Source organism: Eucalyptus grandis, chromosome 5, assembly GCF_016545825.1.
Source record: "Eucalyptus grandis isolate ANBG69807.140 chromosome 5, ASM1654582v1, whole genome shotgun sequence".
NCBI lineage: Eukaryota > Viridiplantae > Streptophyta > Magnoliopsida > Myrtales > Myrtaceae > Eucalyptus > Eucalyptus grandis.
The window spans coordinates 2,930,335-2,954,205 of record NC_052616.1 but is presented as its reverse complement, the minus strand read 5'-3'; the positions used below and the strand labels follow the sequence as shown (position 1 = coordinate 2,954,205).

General features: G+C 42.6%; 3 protein-coding genes, 1 long non-coding RNA gene and 1 other non-coding gene across 5 annotated transcripts; all 5 read right to left on the bottom strand.

Moving 5' to 3' along the window:
- Positions 1 to 10: 10 nt before the first annotated feature.
- On the bottom strand, positions 11 to 3,185 carry LOC104443573 (tobamovirus multiplication protein 2B). The gene is made up of 5 exons (XM_010057050.3): positions 2,984 to 3,185; positions 1,779 to 1,844; positions 1,623 to 1,687; positions 1,223 to 1,313; positions 11 to 1,033 (listed from the first exon to the last, which is right to left on the bottom strand). Exons 1-5 carry the CDS (start codon positions 3,128 to 3,130, stop codon positions 1,022 to 1,024), a joined length of 381 nt encoding a protein of 126 aa, XP_010055352.1. The 5' UTR covers positions 3,131 to 3,185; the 3' UTR covers positions 11 to 1,021.
- A 7,976-nt stretch (positions 3,186 to 11,161) lies between these two features.
- On the bottom strand, positions 11,162 to 12,874 carry LOC120293549. The gene is made up of 2 exons (XR_005551556.1): positions 12,753 to 12,874; positions 11,162 to 11,637 (listed from the first exon to the last, which is right to left on the bottom strand). It is a non-coding gene; the product is annotated as an uncharacterized LOC120293549 (long non-coding RNA).
- Positions 12,875 to 16,111: 3,237 nt separating this feature from the next.
- LOC104443570 (pentatricopeptide repeat-containing protein At5g46580, chloroplastic) lies at positions 16,112 to 18,551 on the bottom strand. The gene has a single exon (XM_010057046.3). The coding sequence runs from the start codon at positions 18,409 to 18,411 to the stop codon at positions 16,222 to 16,224; it is 2,190 nt and encodes a 729-aa protein (XP_010055348.2). The 5' UTR covers positions 18,412 to 18,551; the 3' UTR covers positions 16,112 to 16,221.
- A 203-nt stretch (positions 18,552 to 18,754) lies between these two features.
- On the bottom strand, positions 18,755 to 18,885 carry LOC120294205. The gene has a single exon (XR_005551696.1). It is a non-coding gene; the product is annotated as a U6atac minor spliceosomal RNA (small nuclear RNA).
- Positions 18,886 to 19,236: 351 nt separating this feature from the next.
- On the bottom strand, positions 19,237 to 22,783 carry LOC104443569 (protein ABCI7, chloroplastic). The gene is made up of 3 exons (XM_010057045.3): positions 21,660 to 22,783; positions 20,576 to 20,835; positions 19,237 to 19,776 (listed from the first exon to the last, which is right to left on the bottom strand). The coding sequence occupies exons 1-3, from the start codon at positions 22,551 to 22,553 to the stop codon at positions 19,473 to 19,475; spliced, it is 1,458 nt and encodes a 485-aa protein (XP_010055347.2). The 5' UTR covers positions 22,554 to 22,783; the 3' UTR covers positions 19,237 to 19,472.
- Positions 22,784 to 23,871: the final 1,088 nt, after the last annotated feature.

Here is a 23,871-nt window from a genome sequence, read left to right as displayed (position 1 = left end):
GTTTAAGCAGTGACCCATCAAACTTCCCATCAACCCGGCGTTCTAGTTGATGCATCCTTTGCCAATTAACATAAGCAATCCCGTAGAGATGTCATGCAAAGTGCAGATCCAGCACAACTTATCTACAGATCTGGAAAAAACAAAAAAAATTCTTAGACCACTACTAAGTTTCAAAAGTAAAACAACTTTTTGAAAGATGGTGTTTCGTATATATCTAGCAGGTGCAACACACTCATTGCAACATCCCCTTGACTGTAGTACCCGACCACCCGACCACTTCTAAGTTTCCAGGTACGGCAGCTTCAGTAACAGTTTGCCAAATACACATATTACTACACACATCACAGTACATAAACAGCAATGGGAAACCCATGAATAAGTATTTCAGGAGTATAGTCCCTCCTCTCACATAAAAGACCACTGAATAAGGCTGTAAAACTTCAATATGCTCAGGAGTCTTCGGTAAGACCACTGAATAGTTGCATGATCCCATTGTGTAATTATTAATCAGGAGCTCAGATTAATTGGCATCAGTGACGCTTGAATAACCTTCTTGGTTGCATCCTTCGTCAAGCTCATAGGGGCATCAAATGATGTGAGCGTTGCTTATTTGGCCCATAATGGATCAAACAAGTATGGCATCTTTAATGTTGCACTCTCTTCTGGCAGCTGGGTAGGATGTTTCTTCTGGAGAAAACATCACTCCCCACCAAGACTGCATATACTAATGACGCAATATTCTTGAAACTTACAGAGATTCAGATATACAATTAGGTTGTGAGGTGGAACAGCACGACCTTAGGAATAAGAAAAAGATGGAGGTTATAAGCAGTTGGAAGAGATAACTGCACACCTCCACATGCAATAAAGCCTAACAGCCTTAGCTTCCCATGACAAAACCCTGTCTGCACACTTCTTCTATCTCCTGTTTAACACCTCAGCTGTAAAGCAGTGAAACAAAGTCAATTATGGCACTTCAGGAGGTTGATTTGCCAGTTGATTTCTTTGGCAGAGGGATGCGTCAATCAGAAGCCTGTGAAAAGTTCAGAGCAGTTGTCAAGATGCAGTAGAAAGAGAAGATTATGAGAGTGAGACAGAATCTGAAGTACACTTCCGACACTAGGACATGAGTCCAGTTTTCAGTGGTAAAGTGTGTGACACAATTTCAACCAAATTTTTTGTCCGTTGAGGAGAGGAGTGAGGAGAGGAAAGGTCCTAATACCTCTCGACCAAAATGAACTTTCGAGAGAGAATTAAGCTGGTTGCTTTCCATGTTCGCTAGTAACTGGACCACCGTTTGCAGATGAGGAACACTGCAAAAGTTATTACAGAAAACATCAAGTTGACATGGTTCATACTACAATACTCACATGGTCTTTATCGACATACGGCATGTAAGAAGAAGAGAGATGGCCACAATTGCTTTGCAGCCTCAGATTTCAGATTGCCAAAAAAATAAAACATACAACTAAATGGGCATAATCACTGTACACATAGCAGTTCTTAAGCACATCTTTCACAAGGCATTAGTCAGTTTTTTCCATTATGCAGAAAAAAATTTACTGCTAAATTACATCTATTACTTAATTTAGAAAATGATACCAAATATCAAAGGCGTTAACCTTTGCAAACTCGTCTCCACGTGAGCATCCAGAGCTGAAATTACCCGAGGCATTTCTTCCAAGACCTACACCAGAAAATGGAAGGCAATAATGGCATCAGCACTCTAAGCAGAGGAACACCACTCTCAATCAACAAAGCCAGATTTATATGCATACTCGCCCAGTATTCCCTATTGTTGCTGTTTTTGCCAGAAGCTTCTTGGGAAGCATCGTGAGCCGGGCCTGGGGAACATGCCGAGAAAGAATTTACAATGAGTAGCACAAGAAAAACCACACATCGAAATCAGAACCTTGAAGCTGACCAGCCATTTAAAACACATTTGAGATCTAAAAGATTCTCTGAGACAACTATATACTTAATTTGAAGAACAACTGACTAGCATCAAATTTAAATACCATACAAAACATTGCTCTATAGATTCCAGTCTCAAAATATTTACGTCCATAATTCTGCATTGCCCAAGTCACTGAGGAGTGGTTCACGCCTGGACTACGATCATTTCAGTTGAGCTTCTTTCGCCAACACTTCAGTCAACTAATGCCTTTGTGATGACTAGAACAATAATAGGCATTTGCATACCAACTTAGATACAGGAAAATGTTATAGTTATTCTCGGGATAGGGACACATCAGTTTCCTAATCTGGGTTTTAAGCAGATAAGCCAAAAGCTTAACTGCTACATACGAATGGTCCCGAGCACTGTCCAGCCATATTTCCAGCTACATTAAAAAAAATCAATTCCTACATTTCTCTTTCATCTTCCTTTGTTGCATCTGCTTTCTGTCAAAAAGTTTTTACACGGGACAGCAATCGGTAAGCATTCACCAACCACTGAAAATAGCTGCATTGCAATCGCTCGACAACTGCAAATCCGAATGGCAGATGAAAACCAGACAACTGACCCAGTCCTCATTACATTTCACAGGACAAACCAACCTCGCCGTCTTCAACATATGGACAATCAACGTGGAGAATCATTTCCTCAGTCGCCAGATTCAAGCTTAAACCTTGAGAACCCTCTTCCTCCCAAAAACTACTACAGCAGAGCAAATCCCCAAAATTATCCCAATCCCGCTCCTTTATCAGCTCAAACCCTCGAATTGAATGAAAGAACAACACCGGATTGATAATCGACGCTCAAGCCGCAAAATTGTACCAAGTCAAAAAAAAAAAAAGAAATGTTTTAGCATCTTCAGCTATCAGAACTTGCTCCATTTCCATAAAATCACACTCGGACCGATCCTGTCCCTACGTACTTGAGATGCCTCTACGTATGCGAATCGGATTCGCCGGCTTGCTAGAAACAGACACGATCGAGATCGAGAGAAAGAGAGAGAGAGAGAGAGAGAGAGAGAGGAACCTGGGAAGGAGAGGACTGCTGCATGAGGTGGAGGAGATTGGAGGTGGACTGAACGGCCTGCGATATTTGATCGGCGACGATGGCTTTCGCGCCGCCTTCTCTGGTGCCGCCGCCGCTCCCTCTTCCGCTCGCCGATGAGGTCGCCATTGCTCGTTTCGCACCGACCTGCTTCCTCTCCTTCTTCTTCTTCAGTTGAGAGAGAGAGAGAGAGACCGGTCCAACCCGGTCGGCTTAGAAGCATGGAGAGAGAACGATCGAGACCGGTCCAACCCGGCCGTCTCAGACGCATGGTCCGAACCGTCTCCCCGACCGATGAGTGGTGTTAGAGAATCAAGATCAGAAGCCAAGTCTGCAATATTGAGAAGTCAATCACAGGAGGTGAAGTCCTCGACAATTATAGATGTGGATCACCAGAAGGCAGTCAAGAAGCAAAAAGAGTTGAAGAAATTGATAACTCATGGATAATGAGTTTCATCAACGGTGGAGATCATACAGATGTCAAAGACACGGATTACCAAAGTCTCAAGATTGCTGAGTCTCAAGATTGTTTGCGGATTACCAAAGTCTCAAGATTGCTGTTCTGTTTTGCTTAGCTGTAAGTTTGTTAGCGAAAGTTAGTTAGTTTGTTTTTCTAGTTGTTAGTCCTCTCGTTTTCCGCATATATACGAGAGAGGTATTGTAATCGGTTGATGATTATGGAGAACATCTTCTTTTGTTCAATTGAATGGAAATACGGAATCGAAAACTTCTTCACGAGATCATCTATTGTCATTCTTCATCTTCATCTTCAGTATTCTTGATTCTATAAGTTCTCATGGTATCGGAGGGAAGATGGAAGATCAACCCTGCGTCGAGAATAGAATCTATCAAGTAACCCGGATCGTGAATCAAGCCCGGAAAAGTAGACGAACACTTTGAAGCCCTCTGGTTCAAGGTAAACACATACGGGTTTAGAGCTCATAAGCACTCTTGTTATCATCTTCTTCAAAGAATCATATTAATGGCGATTAGAACTCCAAAATATCCTTTCCGATACATGTGAATATCACAAACTTCGTCACAATCAAACTTCTTTGAGGACAACTTCTTATTGTGGCAAGCTCGGATCCAAAGGTTTTTGAAAAGCCAAGATTTATTTGGTTTTGTTAATGGAGATATTCCTTCACCCTCTCGAATCGAATGCTGCAAACAGAGGATGAAGGTTGTGAAACCGATCTTATTAATCCAGTATATCGACTGGATTAGAACAGTCGATTGATTTCATCATGGATCTCTGGAGTCATACATTCTTAAAATATTTTGAGCCTAATCATTGGATTAGAAACATCACCGTAAGTATGGCAAACTCTTCGAAAAAGGTTTACAAATCAATTGCTAGAGAGTTTGAATTAAGGGGAAACTGCAAACATGTCATAAGCATGAACAAACCCTTGCCGATTATCTCGGGAATATAAATCCATATGTGATCGATTGAATGCAATAGGCAAACTGTGGATGATATAACCAAGATGTTTGGTGTATTGGAAGGTTTAGGTCCAGTATGAGAACTTTCGGACAACCATATATTGTTTAAAGCCTCGGCGGAGTATGATGAGGTTATTGCTCAATTAGAAAGGTTTGAATTGAGACTCAAAAACTTTTCTAGGAGTCGGTTCAATCCGAATTTGGCGTATTTTGGACAAAGACAGTTTTCGAGTTCAGTCTAAAGATGCCACAAATGAAAACTACTTTTCTCAAGCTTCGGATTTATATCTGAAAGGAGGATACGAGGGTGGTCGGGTTATGGTCGTGGCGTAACCGGTAACAATAGGGGTCGTGGTTTTGAGAGATATCGAGTGCAGAACGGATATCTTCAGTCCCGGGGCAAGGAAATCAACACCCTAGACGGAGAAATGTTATCCCTACAACAAACCAAGGGTTTAGGCCCTATACTACTTACTCACGACGAGGTACCAAAATGTCAAGACTTATCCTTCCGCAAACTCAAGTAAAAATTTGCAGAATGAAAAAGAAACAAGTAGCATTCGACTAGAGTGTCAAATATGTAAAAAGTCCGGACATGATGCTCTTCGTTCTTGGTATCGGTTTGACAATTCTTATCAAAACGAAGATATTCCAAAGGCCTTGACAAAGAATGCATATTGAAGACTCAACGGGCGGTGAGTGGTATCTCGACTGGAGCTACAAATCACATTAGTGCTGATCTGGTATGCTCCATACTTTTTCTAAATATCAAGGACATGATACCGTTATGATAGGCAATGGATCATGTTTACACAACTCACATTGGCAACACTGGCTCAAAACAAAGAACAATACATTACCTCTTAACGATGTTCTAATTGTCCCGGAGATAAAGAAGAACCTCCTTTCGGTATCTAAACTCACAGATGACTTCCCTTGTTCTTTTATTTTTGACAAAACTTGGTGTTTATGTAAAGGACAACAATACCAACACAACTGTGAAGCTCGGAAGGAAAATTAGGGGTCTTTATCAAGCTAATCCACAAAACCACGAAGCCTTCTTTACTCGGCGACAAAAGACAGTCGGTGAAGACATATGGCATCAGCGTTTTGGCTCATACAAATGCTCAAGTAGTTAAGCATCTACAAAAACAGAAGCTTATACAATTTGCTTCTTCATCTCAAGTTGTTTGCGGCATTTGTCAAATAGCCAAAAGTTCAGCTCTATCATTTCCTTTTCGGATTACGTATCAAGTTCCCCATTAGAAAGAATTCATTGTGACATATGGGGACCATCACCATCTTCCTTTCAAAAGTTTAGATATTATGTGATTTTTGTTGACAATTTTTCGTCTCTTCTCTTGGCTATATCCCATGAAGTTGAAATCTGAGTTTTATGATATATTTGTTCAATTTCAGAAGCTAGTTGAACGACAAAGTATAATCATCGATTAAAATCTTCCCGAGTGATGGAGGTGGAGAGTTCGTAAGCTTTAGATTTCAAAAATTTCTGAGTCATCATGGAATAAGACAGTTCATATCATGTCCTCACACTCTGGAACGTAATGGAGTCTCCGAAAGAAAGCATCGACACATCGTTGAACTTGGATTAGCTATGCTCTATCACTCAAAAGTTCCACTTGAGATTTTGGGTGGATGCATTTGTGACGGCTAATTACATCATCAACATTCTTCCCACACCAAAGTTGCGAGATGAACACACCCTATAGCAAACTTCATCATAAACATGACCAAGGTATGATCATTTAAGAGTATTTGGTTTGTGCATGCTATCCTTGCTTAAGACCATATGCAAGTCATAAACTTGATCCTCGATCTCTTCCCCGTATCTTCTTGGGTTATAGCACTCGGCACAAAGGGTATCGATGTTTGGTCCCAACTAATAATCGTGTATACATCAAGAGGCACGTTGTCTTTGATGAGTATTCCTATCCTTTTACAAAGAAGCTGATCAATGAATATGGACATTATACAAACTTATACAAACTATGGAGTGAAGGCCTACATTTCCTTGAGTCATCAAGCACCGAGTCACCAGCTACTAGATCCACTCATCGATCGGCCACACACGGATCCATCCCGATTTCCATGATTGCTGTACCTATCATCCTTGTCACAGCAATCTCGAGATCATTTCCTCAAGGAATATGCAAGATGAGACAATGACAAAGGACAATTTATAGATGCTTTGTGCCTCAACATTGTTCTATTTCTCAAGAACAAAATACTACCGGTTCCTTATCCTCACACAATGATCTACGAGCTGAAGGAAGTTCTAATGAAAGGCACTCCAACTCCAATTCCATTCTCATCCTCTCAAGGTACAAGTAATACTCATCATATGCAAACTCGACTAAAGTCCGGAATTCCAAAAACCAAATCAAAGTATGCTTATTTAGGCGATTATCCGGTTCCTATGGAACCAAAGTCTATCAAGTCGGCTTTAGCTAATCAAGCTGTATAGGGCTATGAAAGAAGAGATGGATGCACTTGCTGAAAATCAAACATGGACATTGATTCCTAGAACTAACCGAGATGCATGTAATAGGCTGCAGATGGGTCTATAAGACCAAACTCACACAAATGGCGGTCTTGACGGACTCAAAGCTCGTCTAGTCGCCAAGGCTTTCACCAAGAAGAAGGACTAGACTTCACCGAGACTTTCATCCGGTTGTGAAACACACACAATTCGAATAGTGTTATCTCTTGCTATGATAAGACACTCGGCCAATACACCAGCTTGATGTTAAGAATGCTTTTCTTCATGGAGATTTGAACGAGACCGGTGTACATGGAACAGCCACTGGCTTTATCGGTCCTCATCGGTCAAACCATGTCTGTTTACTCCACAAGTCTCTATATGGTCTTCGACAAGCACCAAGAGCTTGGTTTGATAAATTCAGCAAGTTTTTAATCGAAAATGGTTTCTTCGCAAAGACAAATTTTGATCCATCGTTATTTGTTCTACATACAAATTCACATACGCGTTCTCTTGCTCCTATATGTTGATGATATCATCTTGACCGGGAGTTCACCACATCTCTTAACCGATCTTATTCGAAACTTAGTCTTCGATTTCATGAAAGATCTTGGGTATCTTCACTATTTTTTGGGTATTGAGGCCAAACGAACTTCACGAGACTCTCTTTCGTGTCAAACTAAATATGCTATTGACTTGTTGAAACGAGCTTATATGGCCGACGCAAACCCGGTCTCAACACCTCTGCCCTCTTGATCAATCTCCATGGCCGACACCGCAAATCTACTTACGATCCTATGGAATACGAAGCTTGGTTGGTGCTCTTCAATACTTAACCATTACTCGACCCGGATCGGCATTTGCTACTAATCTTCTCTCCAAAAGATGCAACAGCCTCTTTTGTTGGAGATTTCCATCGCTTAAAAAGAGTACTTAGATATGTCAAAGGTACTATACATCTTGGAATCTATCTCCATTCTCAAAGTTCAAGTACATCTCTATGGTTTCTCGATGCGGATTGGGCTGGTTGTCCAACAACACGACGTTCCACAACAGGTTTTGCACGTTTCTTGGATCCAATCTACTATCACAGTCGGCCAAGAAGCAACCTCATTTTCTAGATCTTCAAGCGAAGCGAGTATCGTGCACTTGCTTCGACCACGGCCGAACTCACTGGATCACATTTGTGCTACGAGATATAGGGATTTCTCTTCACCACCTACTACTATATATTGTGACAACAAATCAGCAATTTCTCTCACCGCCAATCCAATATTACATGCTCGAACCAAGCACATTGAAGTTGACTTTCACTTTGTCCGTGAGAAAGTCTCTTCGGATCTATTCGTATTCGATTATATTTCTACTCATCTACAATTAGTGATATATTTACCAAGTCTCTATCCCGCTTATCTCATCTTACTCTCGAACCAAATTGGGAATCGAATCTTTTACTCTTCCCAATTTGAGGGGAATGTTAGAGAATCAAGATCGAAGCCAAGTCTGCAATATTGAGAAGTCAATCACGGGAGGTGAAGTCCTCGACAATTATAGATGTGGATCACCGGAAGGCGGTCAAGAAGCAAAAAGAGTTGAAGAAATTGATAACTCATGGATAATGAGTTTCATCAACGGTGGAGATCATACGATGTCAAAGACACGGATTACCAAAGTCTCAAGATTGCTTTGAGTCTCAAGATTGCTGCGGATTACCAAAGTCTCAAGATTGCTTTCCTGTTTTGCTTAGCTGTAAAGTTTGTTAGCGAAAGTTAGTTAGTTTGTTTTTCTAGTTGTTAGTCCTCTCGTTTTCCGCATATATACGAGAGAGGTATTGTAATCGGTTGATGATTATGGAGAACATCTTCTTTTGTTCAATTGAATGGAAATACGTAGATCGAAAACTTCTTCACGGATCATCTACCGTCATTCTTCATCTTCATCTTCGTATTCTTGATTCTATAAGTTCTCAAGTGGAACCGTTGGGCCGGTCGCGCAAGCTCCTACGTTTTTGGAGAGATGTAGAAGGATCTGAGGGCCGAAATTACTCGAGTAAGATTCAATAAAGAAACGAAAAGTTCACCAAAAAAATAAAATGAAGAAACGAAAAAGAAACATGTTCGAAATCAAAAGATTTTTATGTCTTGACATAATTCACAACCTATTTTTGGCTGCATAAGCATATGTTATTGTTTTCTAAAATTGAAGAATTGGGTACACAACCCAAGAATAAGGGAACTGGGAGTTGGTGCTACTAGTGTTACAGGTGCAGGGTTCAACTTTTGCGTTCGGCTTTTGCATTTTTAATGGCACAGAGGCAAAAGTCAAAGAGAGGAGAATTGGAATTATGATGTCACGTTTGAAAGGCAAAAGTATGAAAAACAAACGAGAGTTATAAATAGGATCGACCAAAAAGAAAAAAAAATTAATTGACGGAATCTCGAACACAACAATGAGTTTCTGTTGATCAGCAATTGGTAACATTATGGTTCATTTGGCATTGATTGGTACATTTTAAAGCAAAGTTAATGCAAGTCTCTTGTAACTCATCTTCCTTAAATTGTGCAAAACATGAGTTCCTTTTGTTCCATGTAACTCCCTCCCCCTCTCTCTCTCTCACACAGAACGAGTAAATCTTCAAGGCCGATGAAAGCCTACATAAACAACCGAAAACCTCCAGCTCATGAAGCAACCACGAACAAATCTCCGAGCAGGAGCAGAAGGACAGATCAGGCACAAGCTCCGGCGAAAGCAGAGACAATAGCTTGGCCAACATGGTATCGGCACTACCGGCGTTGTTGCTTCTGACCTTCTCAGTGGCCGCAATGGCCTTCTCGCCCGCTCCGTCTCCGACCGCAAGCGTGGACATCTCTAGCCAAAAGCTTCTGGCCTTGGGGGATCCGACCAAATGCTGGCAGTTCATTGGAGACGTACAAGGGTGTACCGAGCAGCTCGTGAAGTCGCTGGTGGAGAAGAACGTCAAGTTCTTGCCCGCCTGCTGCAAGGTCATCGGCAGCCTCCCCACAAACTGCTTCACATGGATCTTCCCCTTACCCATCTTCGGCATCTCGTTCAGTGACCAGATCAACGAGTTCTGCAGCAATTTGCTTGGAGAAAATCCACTCCCTGCTTCCTAGATTTTGGCAGCAGAGTTTGATATGGACTTCTGTGGTGTTTCTGTCTACTAGCATCCCTTCCGCCTTTCAAGTAGTGTCGGTTCTAGGCCACCAGTTAAATGAATAAACAGAAAGGTTTTTTTATTGATTCTAGCATGAGAGACGATAGGTCCCTATCGTGTTATGTCGTTGATGTAGGTAGGGGCTTTTCACGATATAGAGATCTGTAGCTCGCTTTTTTGAAATTACATGCAACTTCCGTGCAATTTTTTTGGTAATGCGCATGCTTTCCCCGACGATACACTTGTGCAAGAGCAGCAGTCCTTTGCCGCCGGGTAACTATATTCAAACGGCCGCAATTTGTATGCAGCAGAGCAAGAGAAGAGACTTAATAGCATGATGCAAGCTGATCGATAGCTGTCTCCCATTAGAAGCTCACGGATCCTGGTTCAGCAAACGAAAGCCCAAGGATCCTAGAGCCGCGGAAATTTTCACATTATAGTTGAGCTTATATAAACATGAGATGTCGAGAACTGGAATCTGGATCAGTACTTAGGCTGTAAAGAAATCGAGAAAGAATTTTCCACGAAAATGGCTCAGAAGTTTAAGCAGCAACCCATCAAACTTATCATCAATCCAGCATTCTAGCTGATGCATCCTTTGCAAATTAACATAAGCAATCCAGTAAAGATCACAGGCAAAGTGCGGAGCCAGCACTGACTTATCTACAGAGATAATAAAGTTCTCGGCACCCGCAGAGGCATAAGAAAAAACTTGCATGAATGATGCCTCGTGCTTGGGCTCTGAAAGCAGTTTGCTGTCTTGAAGAATAGATCATCTCAGTCTCTGTGGGAAACATGTAAAATAAACAGTCACAGCAAAGGCTACCACCACACAAAGGCAGATGGCCAATTGAGCAAGCAAACATAACCAAGACTAACTCATCAGAGTAGCATTTTGGGTTCGGTATTTGAGTATAGGTCTCAAGGTTTTCTGGAGGTAAAACAAAGCGAACAATGAGATGATCGAATCGGATCTAGAATACTTGTGTCACCCTCCTGAAACGAAAATCAGACAAATAAGAGACAAAAGGCAAGGATATAGTAAAGCTCAAACCAATTTCTTTGTGCATTTTCTCAAACTGATCATACATCACTTTTGTACATGGAGTTCGATACTGCACATATTTTCAGTAGAATTTGACAGCTCCACAGAAGAAGAAAGCAGCATTAAAAGACATTCCACTTGTTCTACATCAAAGCAAGCTTGTCACTTAGTCAAAATGGTCTTTCAAAGAAATTGAAACCCCCTTAATCCTCAAGGATCCACAGCAACAGGTGAAGTATTAGGCGGCGGCAATTCAGAGATGGACATGAGCTCTGACCTGTACTTCTCGGTGTTGTCACCATCAGTCACTGCATCATCATTTGCAACAATGCAGCTTTTAGGTTGAACATTCATATTGGCAGGGTTATCCGGTTCTAAATAAGAGATCGCGATAAGTGACTCCCGAGTCAATTCGTCAGCAACCTCCTTGCACGGTGGTGATTTGTTATCCATATACTATAAACTTTTTCCTGCAATATAAGAAACAATCCCATCTCTTCAAAATCAGCTACATGGGTAACTTAACGACACAAAGAAAAATAAAAATTCCGAATCCTTTCATGGCTTTTAAATGCATAATCTATAGCTACAATCTGGCAAAAACTTGTCCTCCACATGTTATATTCTGAGGCCTTTCATGGCTTTTAAATGCACAATCTAGCTACAATCTGGCACAAACTTGTCCTCCACATTTAATGAACATAAATCATGTCACAATTTCTCAAGTTTTTCTTGTTTTCCTTTTTCGCGGCAGTTGTAAAGGTCCATAAATTCTAACCTCCAATGCTACAGCTCAAGACTAGCACTAAGGTAAGGCATTAAATAGATCCACTATACTACTAAGGCCCTTTCTGGCATCTCACTGAATCCAATTGGAGAACTAGAACACCGCTGCGGCAGTACTTCCCTCTCAATGCCCCGATAAAAAAGACTATCATACTCGGCGACATAAGATAAAAGAAGACCCGCTTCGTCTCGACAATGCGATTCGAGCTCCGACTCCTTCGACACATCATCAAAAGGAGCAGGCAGACGTCCAGCATCCCCTTTCAATGAGAAAATCAAGCTCCTTGTACCTCGATTCGAATTCGGGCAATCTACCCACAAGCAGATACAAGATCGAAACGAATGCAAGTTTTCAGAGTCACCCCACATCCGACTTCACGTAGAAAAAAACTCAACGGAGCCCTATATTTAGATTCCCAAGCTCAGAACGCGCAAGCATCGAGAAAAGATAAGTCAAAGAAAACAACTTGCGGCTATGCAAGAAAAACCCCCAAAGAGGATAAAACCCTAGATCGCAAAATCGGGACGAAGACAGGAAAAATCCCAAATCGAGTCAATCGAACATCAAACGGATGAAACCACAGCGTAGGATCATCCGAAGAACGGACAGCGACGCAGGTTTGGAACCAGGAAGACCGTTCTTACCGGCTTCCTCCTCATTTTCTCGCTAAATTTTCCCGGGAAAATAGCAGGAAAATGGGATTGAAGCGGATCAACGGACGCATGGCTCAAAGGAAATAGATGACCGCGAGACCAGAACGCGAATTCAAATTGGAATTTGAGACACAGAAAATCGTACCTTTGAGCTTTCGGGGCGTACGATGGCGATTTTAGGGCCGTTTGGTCCGTGATGCCAGAATTTATAAGGAAATACAACTTTGACCTTTCCCTTTTCGGATTTACAACTTTGACCTTTCCTTTTTCGGATTTTACAAGTTCTCCCCGCGACTTCTTCGAAATTGCATTTTGCCGAGCCCAGGACGAAACGGTAATTTACAAAAATTGGCACCGACCACCTTGACATCGAAATCAGATTGTACTTTATGCCGGATCGGGTCGACTGGGACTTGACTAGGGGTGAGCAACGGTTTAGAGTCGACCCCGGGACCAACCCTGGGCCGCCCAACCCTGCCGGGTCTTGGCCCGGTTCCCAGAAAGCCCCAGGTCGGTCAGCTGGTCCCCGAAGTCCGGGCCAACGCCGCGCGGCTGGTTGGTCCCGATCTGGAGTCGGGGCCAACGCGCTTGCTTGGTCCTGGCCCGAGTTTTGGATCGGTCGGCCAACCCCGACCAACCCCGTATATTATATTATATTATATTATTTATAATTCTTTTATATATTCAAACCTAAGTAAAATTTATGTTATATTATATTATATATAATTCTTTTATATATTCAAACCTAAGTAAAATGATGTTAAAGTTGTTGACTCCTCATGCTCACAAATCATGGAGACGGGACGGCATCCAATTCCAAAAGGCGTGAAGTTTACGCCGTAAAGGTCTTCACGGCCTCCTCCTCCACAATCTAGACTCCAGAGTACATTCTTCACCGTGAGGACCAAGGACTCCTCATAGTCATGGACTCGCGACGTCCAAAATGGCACGAAGTTTATGCCGTAAATCTCCTCACGGCTTTCTTCCCTAAAGTACGTTCTCTTCCATTTTGTCTTCTTTGTTCTTCAATTTGCCAAAATCAAAATTAGCAACATCCCGCTCGCCTCTGGTTGCACGCACCGCTCACCTTTGACCGTGCGCGTTGCTCGTGCCGCTCGCCACTCACCACTCGCCCTTTGCTGTTGTCGCTGGCCTCGCTAAACGCTCGCCACTCACCACTCGCCGCTAGTCTCGCTCAATGCTCGCCGCTGGCCTCACTAAACGCTTGCCGCTTGCCAGTTGACGCTCACCCCACTCAACACTTGACGCTTGCGCTCGCCACTCGCGCCAGTCGCCTCACTTATCACCGAGTAAATCAAAAGGAAAAAGAAGAAGCCCTAATTAGAAACCCTAATGCTCGGCTTGCCCTTGCTTTCCAAACACAACTTGACTAGTGATATCTACTTTGTGCTTCATTTGAGATCTTGTATTGGTATTTATAGTTTAGTTGCACAATGCCGCATTGTCGATGGATGTGTAATTTGAATTTGTAGGTTTACTTTTTTAGGGAGTATAAAAAACAAGACAAAATAAATTATCGATCGGTCCCAGGTTGACCATGGAATCGGACCGAACCCATTGGGTCGGTCCTGTCCTTGGTCCCCGTGCTCGTAGGGTCGGTCCTCGGTCCTAAAATCGAGGACCGACACCGGAGTTGGTCCTAGGGTTAGGGGGTGGCTCGGACCAACCCGGACTATGCTCACCCCTAGACTTGACGCACGTGTCAATACTCGGGCCCTTGGCTCGTTTGGATCAAGGCTTTTGATAAGGTCGATTCGTTTCGATTTGTTTGACAAACTTTAGCCTAAGCTCTGGTCAAACTTGAGCTTTGATTTGAAAACTAGGCTAAAGTTGAAAATTTTAAATAGATGTGTCTATACTGCAAATAAGCACAATGCAATTATTTCGATGCCGAGCTCCTTGAGTTAAAAGTGTTTTTTAAGCTCGAGTTCAACTCTAATAAACATCTTAATTAACCAAATTATTTAGGTAATTTGCATTGATTATGGTGGTAATACATAATCAGTCCTAAATTAATTATACATATATCAATTTAATTCTTTTTTTTTTTAATTTTATCAATGTCATCATCAATCTTTACACAGAAATTCAACGAAGCACTTACAGTCATTTGTAACGTGACATTCAATCATTGCCGGCCTACGCAGACAAACCTATAAATAACCACATCAAAAACTTCCGGCGGCAATTGATTGAAAATGATGATATTAGAATTTCATGTAAAAATTTAGGGTCACCTTAGCAATACTGAAAAGTTCAGGGCTGAATTTAAAAAAAAAATATTCCCTTCCTTCTGAATTGATAAATTTAGAATGCCTAGAAGGTTCAACTTTGGGGTGCTATCCTATCATTTTAAATTCAAAATGAGGGTGGAATGCGCTGTTCACGCGTGGGAGGGATGGGATCTGGGATGGAAAGTGCTATCGTCCTTGATGGTAGTTGAGCAGGTGAGCAACGTCAATCGTGGGCAAAACCCAGCAAATGGCCATCGTCATCGATATGAGTCGGACTGATAGCAACTTGAGGCTGCCATTCATTTCCCACGAACCATCGTTTATCTGGGGCGATGACTTTCACTGATGAGCATTCAGGAGCCAATTAGAAAGACATTAATGGAGCCGAGTCGATACTCGGGTCGGGCGTGTCGGACGGATATCCTCGTCTAGACCCGATTGATCTGAATCAAACACCGTGCGAACAACCACCCTTCTCCCGTGATATCTTAAGGTCAATGTCTACCCCGATATGCGATTGTCTTCGAGTTCGCCCGGACTGAATTGATCACAAGTTCTGTTTTTTTTTTTACACGGTTTAGCGAAAGAAGTTCCCGGTGCAGACTAAGCATCTTTATCGCGGTTTACCGACTCCTGCATAACTTTTTCTTCAGTAGCTTCTTTCTCGCATACTTGCGTTGATATTCAAACTCTCTCTCTTTATAGGCAGCATCGGTTTTTCGCCTTGTGAAGAACTACACTAACAGGGTAATGTGGGATTTGCGATTACTAATCGATAGTTCGGTCGAAAATTCCTGCTGCCAATGTTACCAATCTTTGCTTCATTACTGATAAATTGTGAGTAGCATTAAAGACTCAAGAAACACCAGTGAACAGCAGAGAAAGCCTAGGCACCAGATGGATGCATTCAGGCACAGTCAGAAGTCACAAAAAAGAAGAGGAGAAGAAAATGATTTAAGCAAATGAAAAGACGACTAAAAGGGAAGGAACTGAAAAGGACTTTGTATAGATAGTTTCAGATGCAGAAACAAGACAGATAAAGAGTGCAATAAAGTGGTAAACTGGGCAAGTTAAGATGAACTCCAAAAGCCTAAACTACTGCTTGTGAATCAATAAATCCTTCTATCATTGTTCAAACCCTAATGCGCGGCTTTCTCTGTAAGAATTTTTGTCTACTCCTTTAGATCCATCAGAGAACCAAATAATAGCATTCAGCAAGGCAGAGAAATTATTTGTTGACACGCTGATCTCTATAACTTTCTGATAAGATGTCACAAGAGCCAAATTGGACAAAAAGCAGAGGACTTGCTCATATATGAAATAGTTAAGCATCATGTCGCAAGAGCCAAGTATTGACATTTATAAGCATTTCATGGGGGTGAGTCTCAGACCTACAGATACTCTATGCCGCAACAGCCGATGGGTTCTGGATTGCAACCAAGACACCAGATCCTCCCGAGTTGCTACAAAGCAACCAGCTTTCTCTTCGCACTGCTTAAAAGGTGCAGCGAGTTCATCCACATGAGAGGCAAAAGCATTAGCTAATCCCTGAGAGAACTTATGTGTTCCACTACCTGTTTGAGCGAAAAATAACTCCGGCAATGCCTCATCACGTTTCACAATTCTCGACAAAGTTTTCATCCACTCCTCAAGTGCAGTATGTGCAGCACCAACAGAGAGTGACCTAACATCTAAACTCCATTCATCAGCAGTTTTATGATGTAGACTTGGGTACAAGCCATATAGAGTTCCTAAATAGAGAAGCTCATGGGCTTTCTCATGCAGATTTCTGTTTCTGCAAATGTCGATCAAGCAATTACAGAAGGGTCTTCTGGCCTCAACTGCTGTTTTGCTGATCACACCCCTAAACTCTTCTTTTATCATATCAAAATCGGTGGTTTCTCCCTCTAGGATCTTGACGAACGCCACCAACTTGGGATTGGCTTTTTGCAAACACGAAAGGACCTTTTCCACGTCCTCATTGTCTTTGCACAGTGATACAACAGAGAGCAAACATCCGCAAAGCCTATCATCTGGTTCAACCCCTCTTTCAACTGCCAAACTGAATACTCTAACTAAATCATCAATTCTCCCAGCCTTGCCTAGGCACTGAATCAGACAAGTGCAACCCATCACATTTAATTGGACCCCTAATGTGGATAATTCCTCAAACAACTCCATCGCCTTCTCTACGTTTCCATCGCTACCATATATGTTAAGCATTGCAGTGTAGCTCCAGCTATCTGGCCTACAATTGTCAGATTGCTTCATATCATAAAATAATCTCTCCGCTTCTTCTACAAGGCCAAGGTCGGCACACATATTCAACAATGTGTTGTATAAAATGAAGTCAGTGGGCCATCCATTCGACCTCATTCGCTCCCATAACTCTAGTGCATCTCTTGCCCATCTAGCCTTTCCATAAATCTTTACGAGTGCCGTCAACGTCTTCTCATTTGGCATTAAACCCGATTCGACCATTTCTTCAAACAGGTTGCGAGCCAACCCGGGTTTCCCGGCCTTGCCCATTGCCTCCAACAATGTATTGTACACAACCAAATTAGGTTGCACTCCAAGAGACCTCATTTCTTGCAGCACATACCTAATACCATCATAGTCCCCGGCTTCACCAAACATCTTACCCAAAACAGAGAAAGTAATGGGGTCAGGTTTCCACCCAGTGGCCCTCCCTCTCTCGTACAAACTCAACACCTCCTCAACTTTGCCCAACTTGGCATAAACATCTAAAACAGCCGAGTAAGTGACCTCGTCCGGCATCAACCCGGTCTTATACATCCGCTCGAACCATTGGACGGCTTTGTCAAACTTAAAGCACCTCTTGGCACAAGTGATGATGGTCGAGTAAGTAATGTTGTCGAGCTCAATTTCATCCCTTATCATTTCATTGGCTAGGTCCTCAGTGAGCTCAAACTGCCTACCGAACCTCAAAGACTTCATTGTGACATTGTAGAATATAGTCTCCATGGGAAACAAATTCTGGGTCTTGAGCCAATTCAAGAAAAGATGGGCCTTTTGCCACGCTCTCAAACTATTCAAAATCAAGAGCGCGTCGTCCCTAGTCGGCGGATTAGGCGCTTCTTGAAGAGCGGCCAAGAAGGCGGTTTCGGAGGACTCACAGTCATTGAGCTTCTCCGCGAACGCCCTCAGCTCCTTAATCTGGGGATTGCGCGAGTAGTGCGACCGCCTCTGCCTCTGCGGGTTCAGCACGGAGCGCCTGGGTCGGGCCGGGTTGACCCAGGTGGACTTCGGCTTCGACTTCAGGACGTGGGTCTGGGCCGTCTTGGCCGGGGACAGAGTGGTCGTGGACAGGGGCCGGAGCTGCTCGGACAAGGGCGGGTTCTTCCGGTCGAGTTCCGACAGGTTCTGAGGAGGCTTCGGCGGGGAGGAGGAAGAGTTGCAAGAGACGGTGAACCTTCTGGTGGGGCGCCGCCCGAACGGTGAAGGGAAAAGGTTGGATCTTTTCAGGTCTGGCTGGTGCGAGATTGCGCAATGGAGGTCGAGAGCTGTGGAGAGAGTAGTAGCAGCCATTACAGAGAGAGAGAATCTTGAAAATGGGAAAAATATCGAAGGAGGGGAGTTGAGGTACTCTGCGAACTGCAGAGGTTTTAGGATCCTGTAATGAGAGAAAATATCAGATGGAGGAACGTGAGATATTCCTGCCAGGCCTTATCTGAAAAGCTCGAAATCCAGGAAGCAAAGGCAAATGAATTAAAAGAAAATTAATTTTAAATAAAATTTATCATAAATATATTAATTTGAAATTATTTATAATATTAATCTTTAGTTGAATAATCAGAGATTATAAATATATTAATATTTAATTAAATGATCAGAGGTTGAAAGAAAAGAGTGAACAATCGGAGATTATTAAAAAAAAATTGGGTTATAGATCCACCAAGAGGTGGGTAGCCTTAACCGGATGTGTGGTAACAGGTAAAGCCCGAAGGCTTGTTCCCGTCCCTGTCAGGGGAGATGCCAACCATCTCTCCTTTCTACGAACACGGCCAAACAACAAAGAGGAGATATTATAAAGTGACATTTAAGACTCTGCTTGTTCTATGTGGGACTCTCGTGTTTTCTTAACCCTATTGCGTGTTTGATTTCCCGTCAAGTACTTAACTGGAAACTGCGATTGAGATTGTTCATTTAGCAGTAGAGTAATGTTATTATACTAGGATTGGTCGAGTCTATTGATACGTAAAATGGTGTTATAAACTGCAAATGTACGTTCAGAAAAACAAGACATTTTTTAACCACTGATGAGAGTTCATTTTATCACTTAGCACACGCATTTTTCCGTACGGTTCTTGGTACAGTGGTAGCTATATCAAAGATCAAAGACAAAATCCGTACTTTAGGCCGGAACGGGACAAGGGAGCTTTATTGACTGCTTCTATTAATCAGTACATGAGTTGAGACACGTGCACACAAAATCTACAATTTCTCCCAATCCGCAAAAATATTTGCAATACAATTTGGATCCATGGTGGAAAGGAAGTCCCAAGGGAGTATCAAAAGAATTGAAAATGATAAAAAAAAAGGCACAAGATTCCTGAAAACTCCTCGCAGTGGCAGTCTCTTGACTCTCTTCACCGTGGAACCAGCAACTCCCTGATTTGATTCTCGACTTTCTTCTGGACGAAAGAATTGGGCAGCTGCGATACCACCTCAGCTCCGAAAGAGAAAACTAGAGCCTTTCTTGCTGTCTTCGGGTCAATGCCGCGCGCTTGGAAGTAGAACAGCTGGCTTTCTTCTAAGTCGCTTATAGCAGCTCCATGGGAGCACTTGACATCGTCGGCTATGATTTGGAGGTTGGGTTTGACATTTACGGTCGCACGGGGTTCGAGCAGCAAGCTTCTCGTCAGTTGTCCCGCATCTGTTTGCTGTGCATATCTGCAGAATGATGAGATCAAGATAACTCCATATGTGATCGCTGTGAGCAAACATATTAAGAACAGCTGGATGAAACAATTTTTGGCTACAGCAGCGCAGCAACTTAAAATGACTTTCTGCTAAAGATGGTTAAAAGTTGCATGAATTCCAAGACAAACAATATCCTATAACATTGACAGGAGCAGAAAATGGGAAAAGACCAACAATTGCATTTATCTTAGAGCCAGAATAAGTTTCCAGTTCTCCAAATTCGTCAAAAAAGTACAGAAAGAAAAAAAAGGAGTCATCCTAACTGCACACGTACTAAGAAAGAAAGAGATGGGGGAGCAACAAAAGCAAGTAAGATGGGATCCATAGACGGAGGGAACTCCACAACGAAATAATTAGAATGCCTGTGGTATTCAGCACAAATCCCCAAAAGGAACATCAAGATAAAGTCATTAACATACTAACGATTCCTACTTGAAAATTTAAAGTCATCCTATGGAACAGTTTCATAGAAAATGACACTTATACATATCAAACTTGCTCTCATATGACAACAAAATGAAATTGCCATCTTTATCTGTGTGTCACCGTTACACCAATGCCTAACAGGAATACTTGCGCAAGCTAATATTCTACAACTGACTGAACGACATAGCAGACGTACTCTGAGGATGGAATCCACAATGAAAACTACTAGATCCCTCATATGAGATGATTACATGGCCTACCGGCGAGATAAGCATGTATATATACTGCAAAAATGGATTCCAAAACATATACACACAAAAGCAATCTAAATAGTAAAAGTTACCTGTTAACCTTAACATTTCCATCAAATACTGCCTGTCCTTGTGAGTTTGCCACAATGCACTTATGAAGCTGACGGGAGCTACCACGTGGATAATCCAAGACTAGTCTACTATGTAAATCTTGAGTCTGTTCATTGAAGGCCAAATGTAAAGTGGATAGCTCTGTCACAGTGTCAGGCCCCAGTTGCTGCACATGGAGATTATGCCTGCTCAACTTCCCGCCACTACTAACCTCCACGAGTTGATAAGTACTTTCTGCTTCCTGGAAAATGGGGTTCAAGTTTTGCATTGTTCCATCAGAAGGAAACAGAAATCCTATCAACGGGAGTGGAAGCATCAAAGAGACATTCAAGGTTTCCTTTGCCAATGCTTGCATTAAGTAGACACACATGGCCTTTTTTTCCTTTTTTCCCTTATTTCTTAATAGATGGAATTACGCTACACCTTAGTAGTTGGAGCTTAGATAGGAAATGATATTCAAGAGAACATGGCGAAGCAATCCTTCCGGATGAACGATATATCCGGGAAGGCTTCACTGTTATTGCAACTTTGCTCTATTAAACAGCTCAATAGGAAGTCATTTGCCAAGACAAGCGGAGAAGGAAGACCAAGTAACAGATTACATTAAAGGAGATTACAAAATAATAAGACTACAGAATGATGGAGTTCATCAGATTAATCACATGAAAAGCAACCTCTCAATTAACAGAACTCAGATGCACCAAGGAGGCCGAGCAAAATTGTGGATTGAGTTAGCAGATATATGATCAAATGCACACAGAAAAAGAGGGCATTCTGTTTTTGTGGGAACATATTTTCAAAAGTGCAACTGCAAGCAAGTTCTCATGGACAAATGCTGTGCCATCAATCAGAGCCGGAGATCATAGACTGTCTGCACCCATAACGGATATTCCTCTATCTTACAACTGCAGATGAAAAAGCACCAACTTTGCAAGCATCCCCACATGTTCAGGTTTGTGACATTTCTAACATTAATGTCAAGCTTCAAGGAGCTCAGCTATCTAACCAAGAATTCTACAAAAAAGAAAAAAAATTGACTCATAACAAAAAGTTTCAAAGAGTTACCTGCTGAACTGAAGTCCACTTAATATGAGCAGCACATGGAGATTGATTTTGCACATAAGAATGTCTAATTTTCCCACCTTCTCCAAGCACTACCTCTAGAACTGGATTAGCCCAATAACATCTATTCCCATCACCACCCATGAACTCCTCAACTATATCAACTTCCCCTCCTTTCTCCACCAACACAAACACCCTCGGATTCGAAAGCGGCAATCTGTTTGACCCTTCATCACTAGCCTCAGCAGAATAATACCTCAAATGAACTGGGTTTTCAACCCGGCAACCGGCAGGCACGTAAATGACTGCCAAATCAGGCGCCCCGACACCATTTATGGACCAAAACAAGTCTCCCCAATCGAAACCACTCACAAACTCACCAATTCGTTCGACCAGACTCTCTGAGGTCGCGTTCGACAAGCTGCCCACATAAACCCCATCGGGCAAACCGCTCAAATTGGAGCCGAAGTCCACAATGTACCCATCAACGATGGCAAGTTGGGGCAACTGGGTTTCTTCGCAAGAGGCCGGTGGAGCTTCCAAACTCTGCGGAGGAGGGCGCGAAACAGGGTAGATGGTGGAGTTCTTGATGAAGGAGGTGTCCGTAAAGCGAAAGGGCTCGTCTTTGCGCGAAGGCCACGGAGTCGACAACAGGGTTTCCGAGGAAGCGTCCCTGATTCTCTGTAAAGGCGAGAGCTTTGGAGAAGAAGGAGAGGGAAGGGAGTCTTCCAGAGCTTCCGCGAGCTCGAGAACGAAAGGGTCGGAGAAACCCAGTTGAGGAGGGGCGAGCGAAGATCGGACGGAGATTCTCGTTCTGGCCTTGGCTTTCGGTTTGTTGCTGAAGGAAGAAGGCTTTGGCGGGGTGCGGATGTGGCGAGGGAAGGCCAAAGCAGCCATCTTTTGCTGCCGGTGTTGTTGTGGGTTGCCTCCTCAGTGAACAAACGATGATGAATTGGTGATGGTCTACGCCAATGGATTGAATGGTTCTTCTCAATTTCGTTCTTACTTACCACCACCACCAACAACAACGATGGAAAGAAAAGAAGAACGGGGGATAGACAAAAAGGAAAACGAAACTGGTTGCTACCAGAGACTACGGCGACTCACTGAGTTCGTGGTGAGGAGAACCGGTCGCCGGTCGCCGGTCGCCGTACCCATCTCAGAGTCAACCCGGTGATGGTTGATGGGTTTGGGCTCGGTTTGAGGAAGCTGGGTGATGGTGGTGCTTATTGATGGAGAGATCCTGCTGGTCCATTTGGATTGGGCTGAGCTGTGGCCTGGTATTCCTCCTGAATCAGCCTTTTTCTCTCTTTTAAAGAAATCACTGTTGGCTATTGGAATCCTACATGCCCATATTCCAATCTTCCTTCTTGATTGTGCAAAGTATTTTCCTAATTTATCTTTATTCACATAGAGTAACGCGAGGTTGTCGACCGCTGGTAACCTTCCTCGCCTGTGGCTGCTGCCCCATGGCTAGTGGGCGTCGGCCATAACTGTTAGTGCTAGAAATTCACTGTTCATTTCCCCGATGCGTAAAGGAGAGTTACAATATTAAATGCTAGTGTATGTTTACATAACAAAGAATTGTTAAATTGAACGATGAAGCATCTAATGTCCCTATCGCCTTTCAAGAACTATCCATCGTATGGAGTTGTTCAGTTCAAACACATCCATTTGTAGAAGCCCCTTGTTGACCTTGTAAGCTTATTGTGATGGTGATGGTTTTCTGTACATTCACATAATAAATGGAAGACTTTTACCAAAATGGTTGATGTAAAGCCCGTTATAGTCTTCACAGAACATTTTGTCCGTATTTGAAGTCTACCCATTTCCTTTTTCTTGTACTTTTGATGATCGAACCATTAGTGACACTATCTGAATACAAGTTCCTACCTAAAGGGACATGGAATTTTACCATTCAGGAAGATGTGCCTAAGTGAATTCATTCTTTTCAGGGGTGCTTTCATAGGAACACTCTTCAACTTTTTGCAGAACTACATGACATTGTCGTAAATAATCAAATAGAAGAACAAGTTTCTATACCTGCAATACCAAAAGAATTTGATAACTAATGTGAAGATGCACCTTGAAGAGTTAAAAGAGTGCCTGTTGAGTACCTTAAAAGATATTACCGTCCGTCTTTTGGCCAATATTTCTATTATATTGCTCCTTTTGCAAGTTCTTTCCCAACTTTACCTGTCGTGCATAGATTCCC

Bases quoted from the DNA above. Each gene is read 5' to 3' on its own strand.
- LOC104443573 (XM_010057050.3), bottom strand. From the start codon at position 3,130: ATGGCGACCTCATCGGCGAGCGGAAGAGGGAGCGGCGGCGGCACCAGA. The intron at 1,845-2,983 runs GTTCCTCTCTCT...CATGTTCCCCAG, and splicing joins AGCAGTCCTCTCCTTCCCAG to GCCCGGCTCACGATGCTTCC. The intron at 1,314-1,622 runs GTTAACGCCTTT...TAACTTTTGCAG, and splicing joins GTGGAGACGAGTTTGCAAAG to TGTTCCTCATCTGCAAACGG.
- LOC104443570 (XM_010057046.3), bottom strand. From the start codon at position 18,411: ATGGCTGCTACTACTCTCTCCACAGCTCTCGACCTCCATTGCGCAATC.
- LOC104443569 (XM_010057045.3), bottom strand. From the start codon at position 22,553: ATGGCTGCTTTGGCCTTCCCTCGCCACATCCGCACCCCGCCAAAGCCT. The intron at 20,836-21,659 runs GTAACTCTTTGA...CCCATTTTCCAG, and splicing joins AGTGGACTTCAGTTCAGCAG to GAAGCAGAAAGTACTTATCA. The intron at 19,777-20,575 runs GTAACTTTTACT...ATCATTCTGCAG, and splicing joins GGAAATGTTAAGGTTAACAG to ATATGCACAGCAAACAGATG.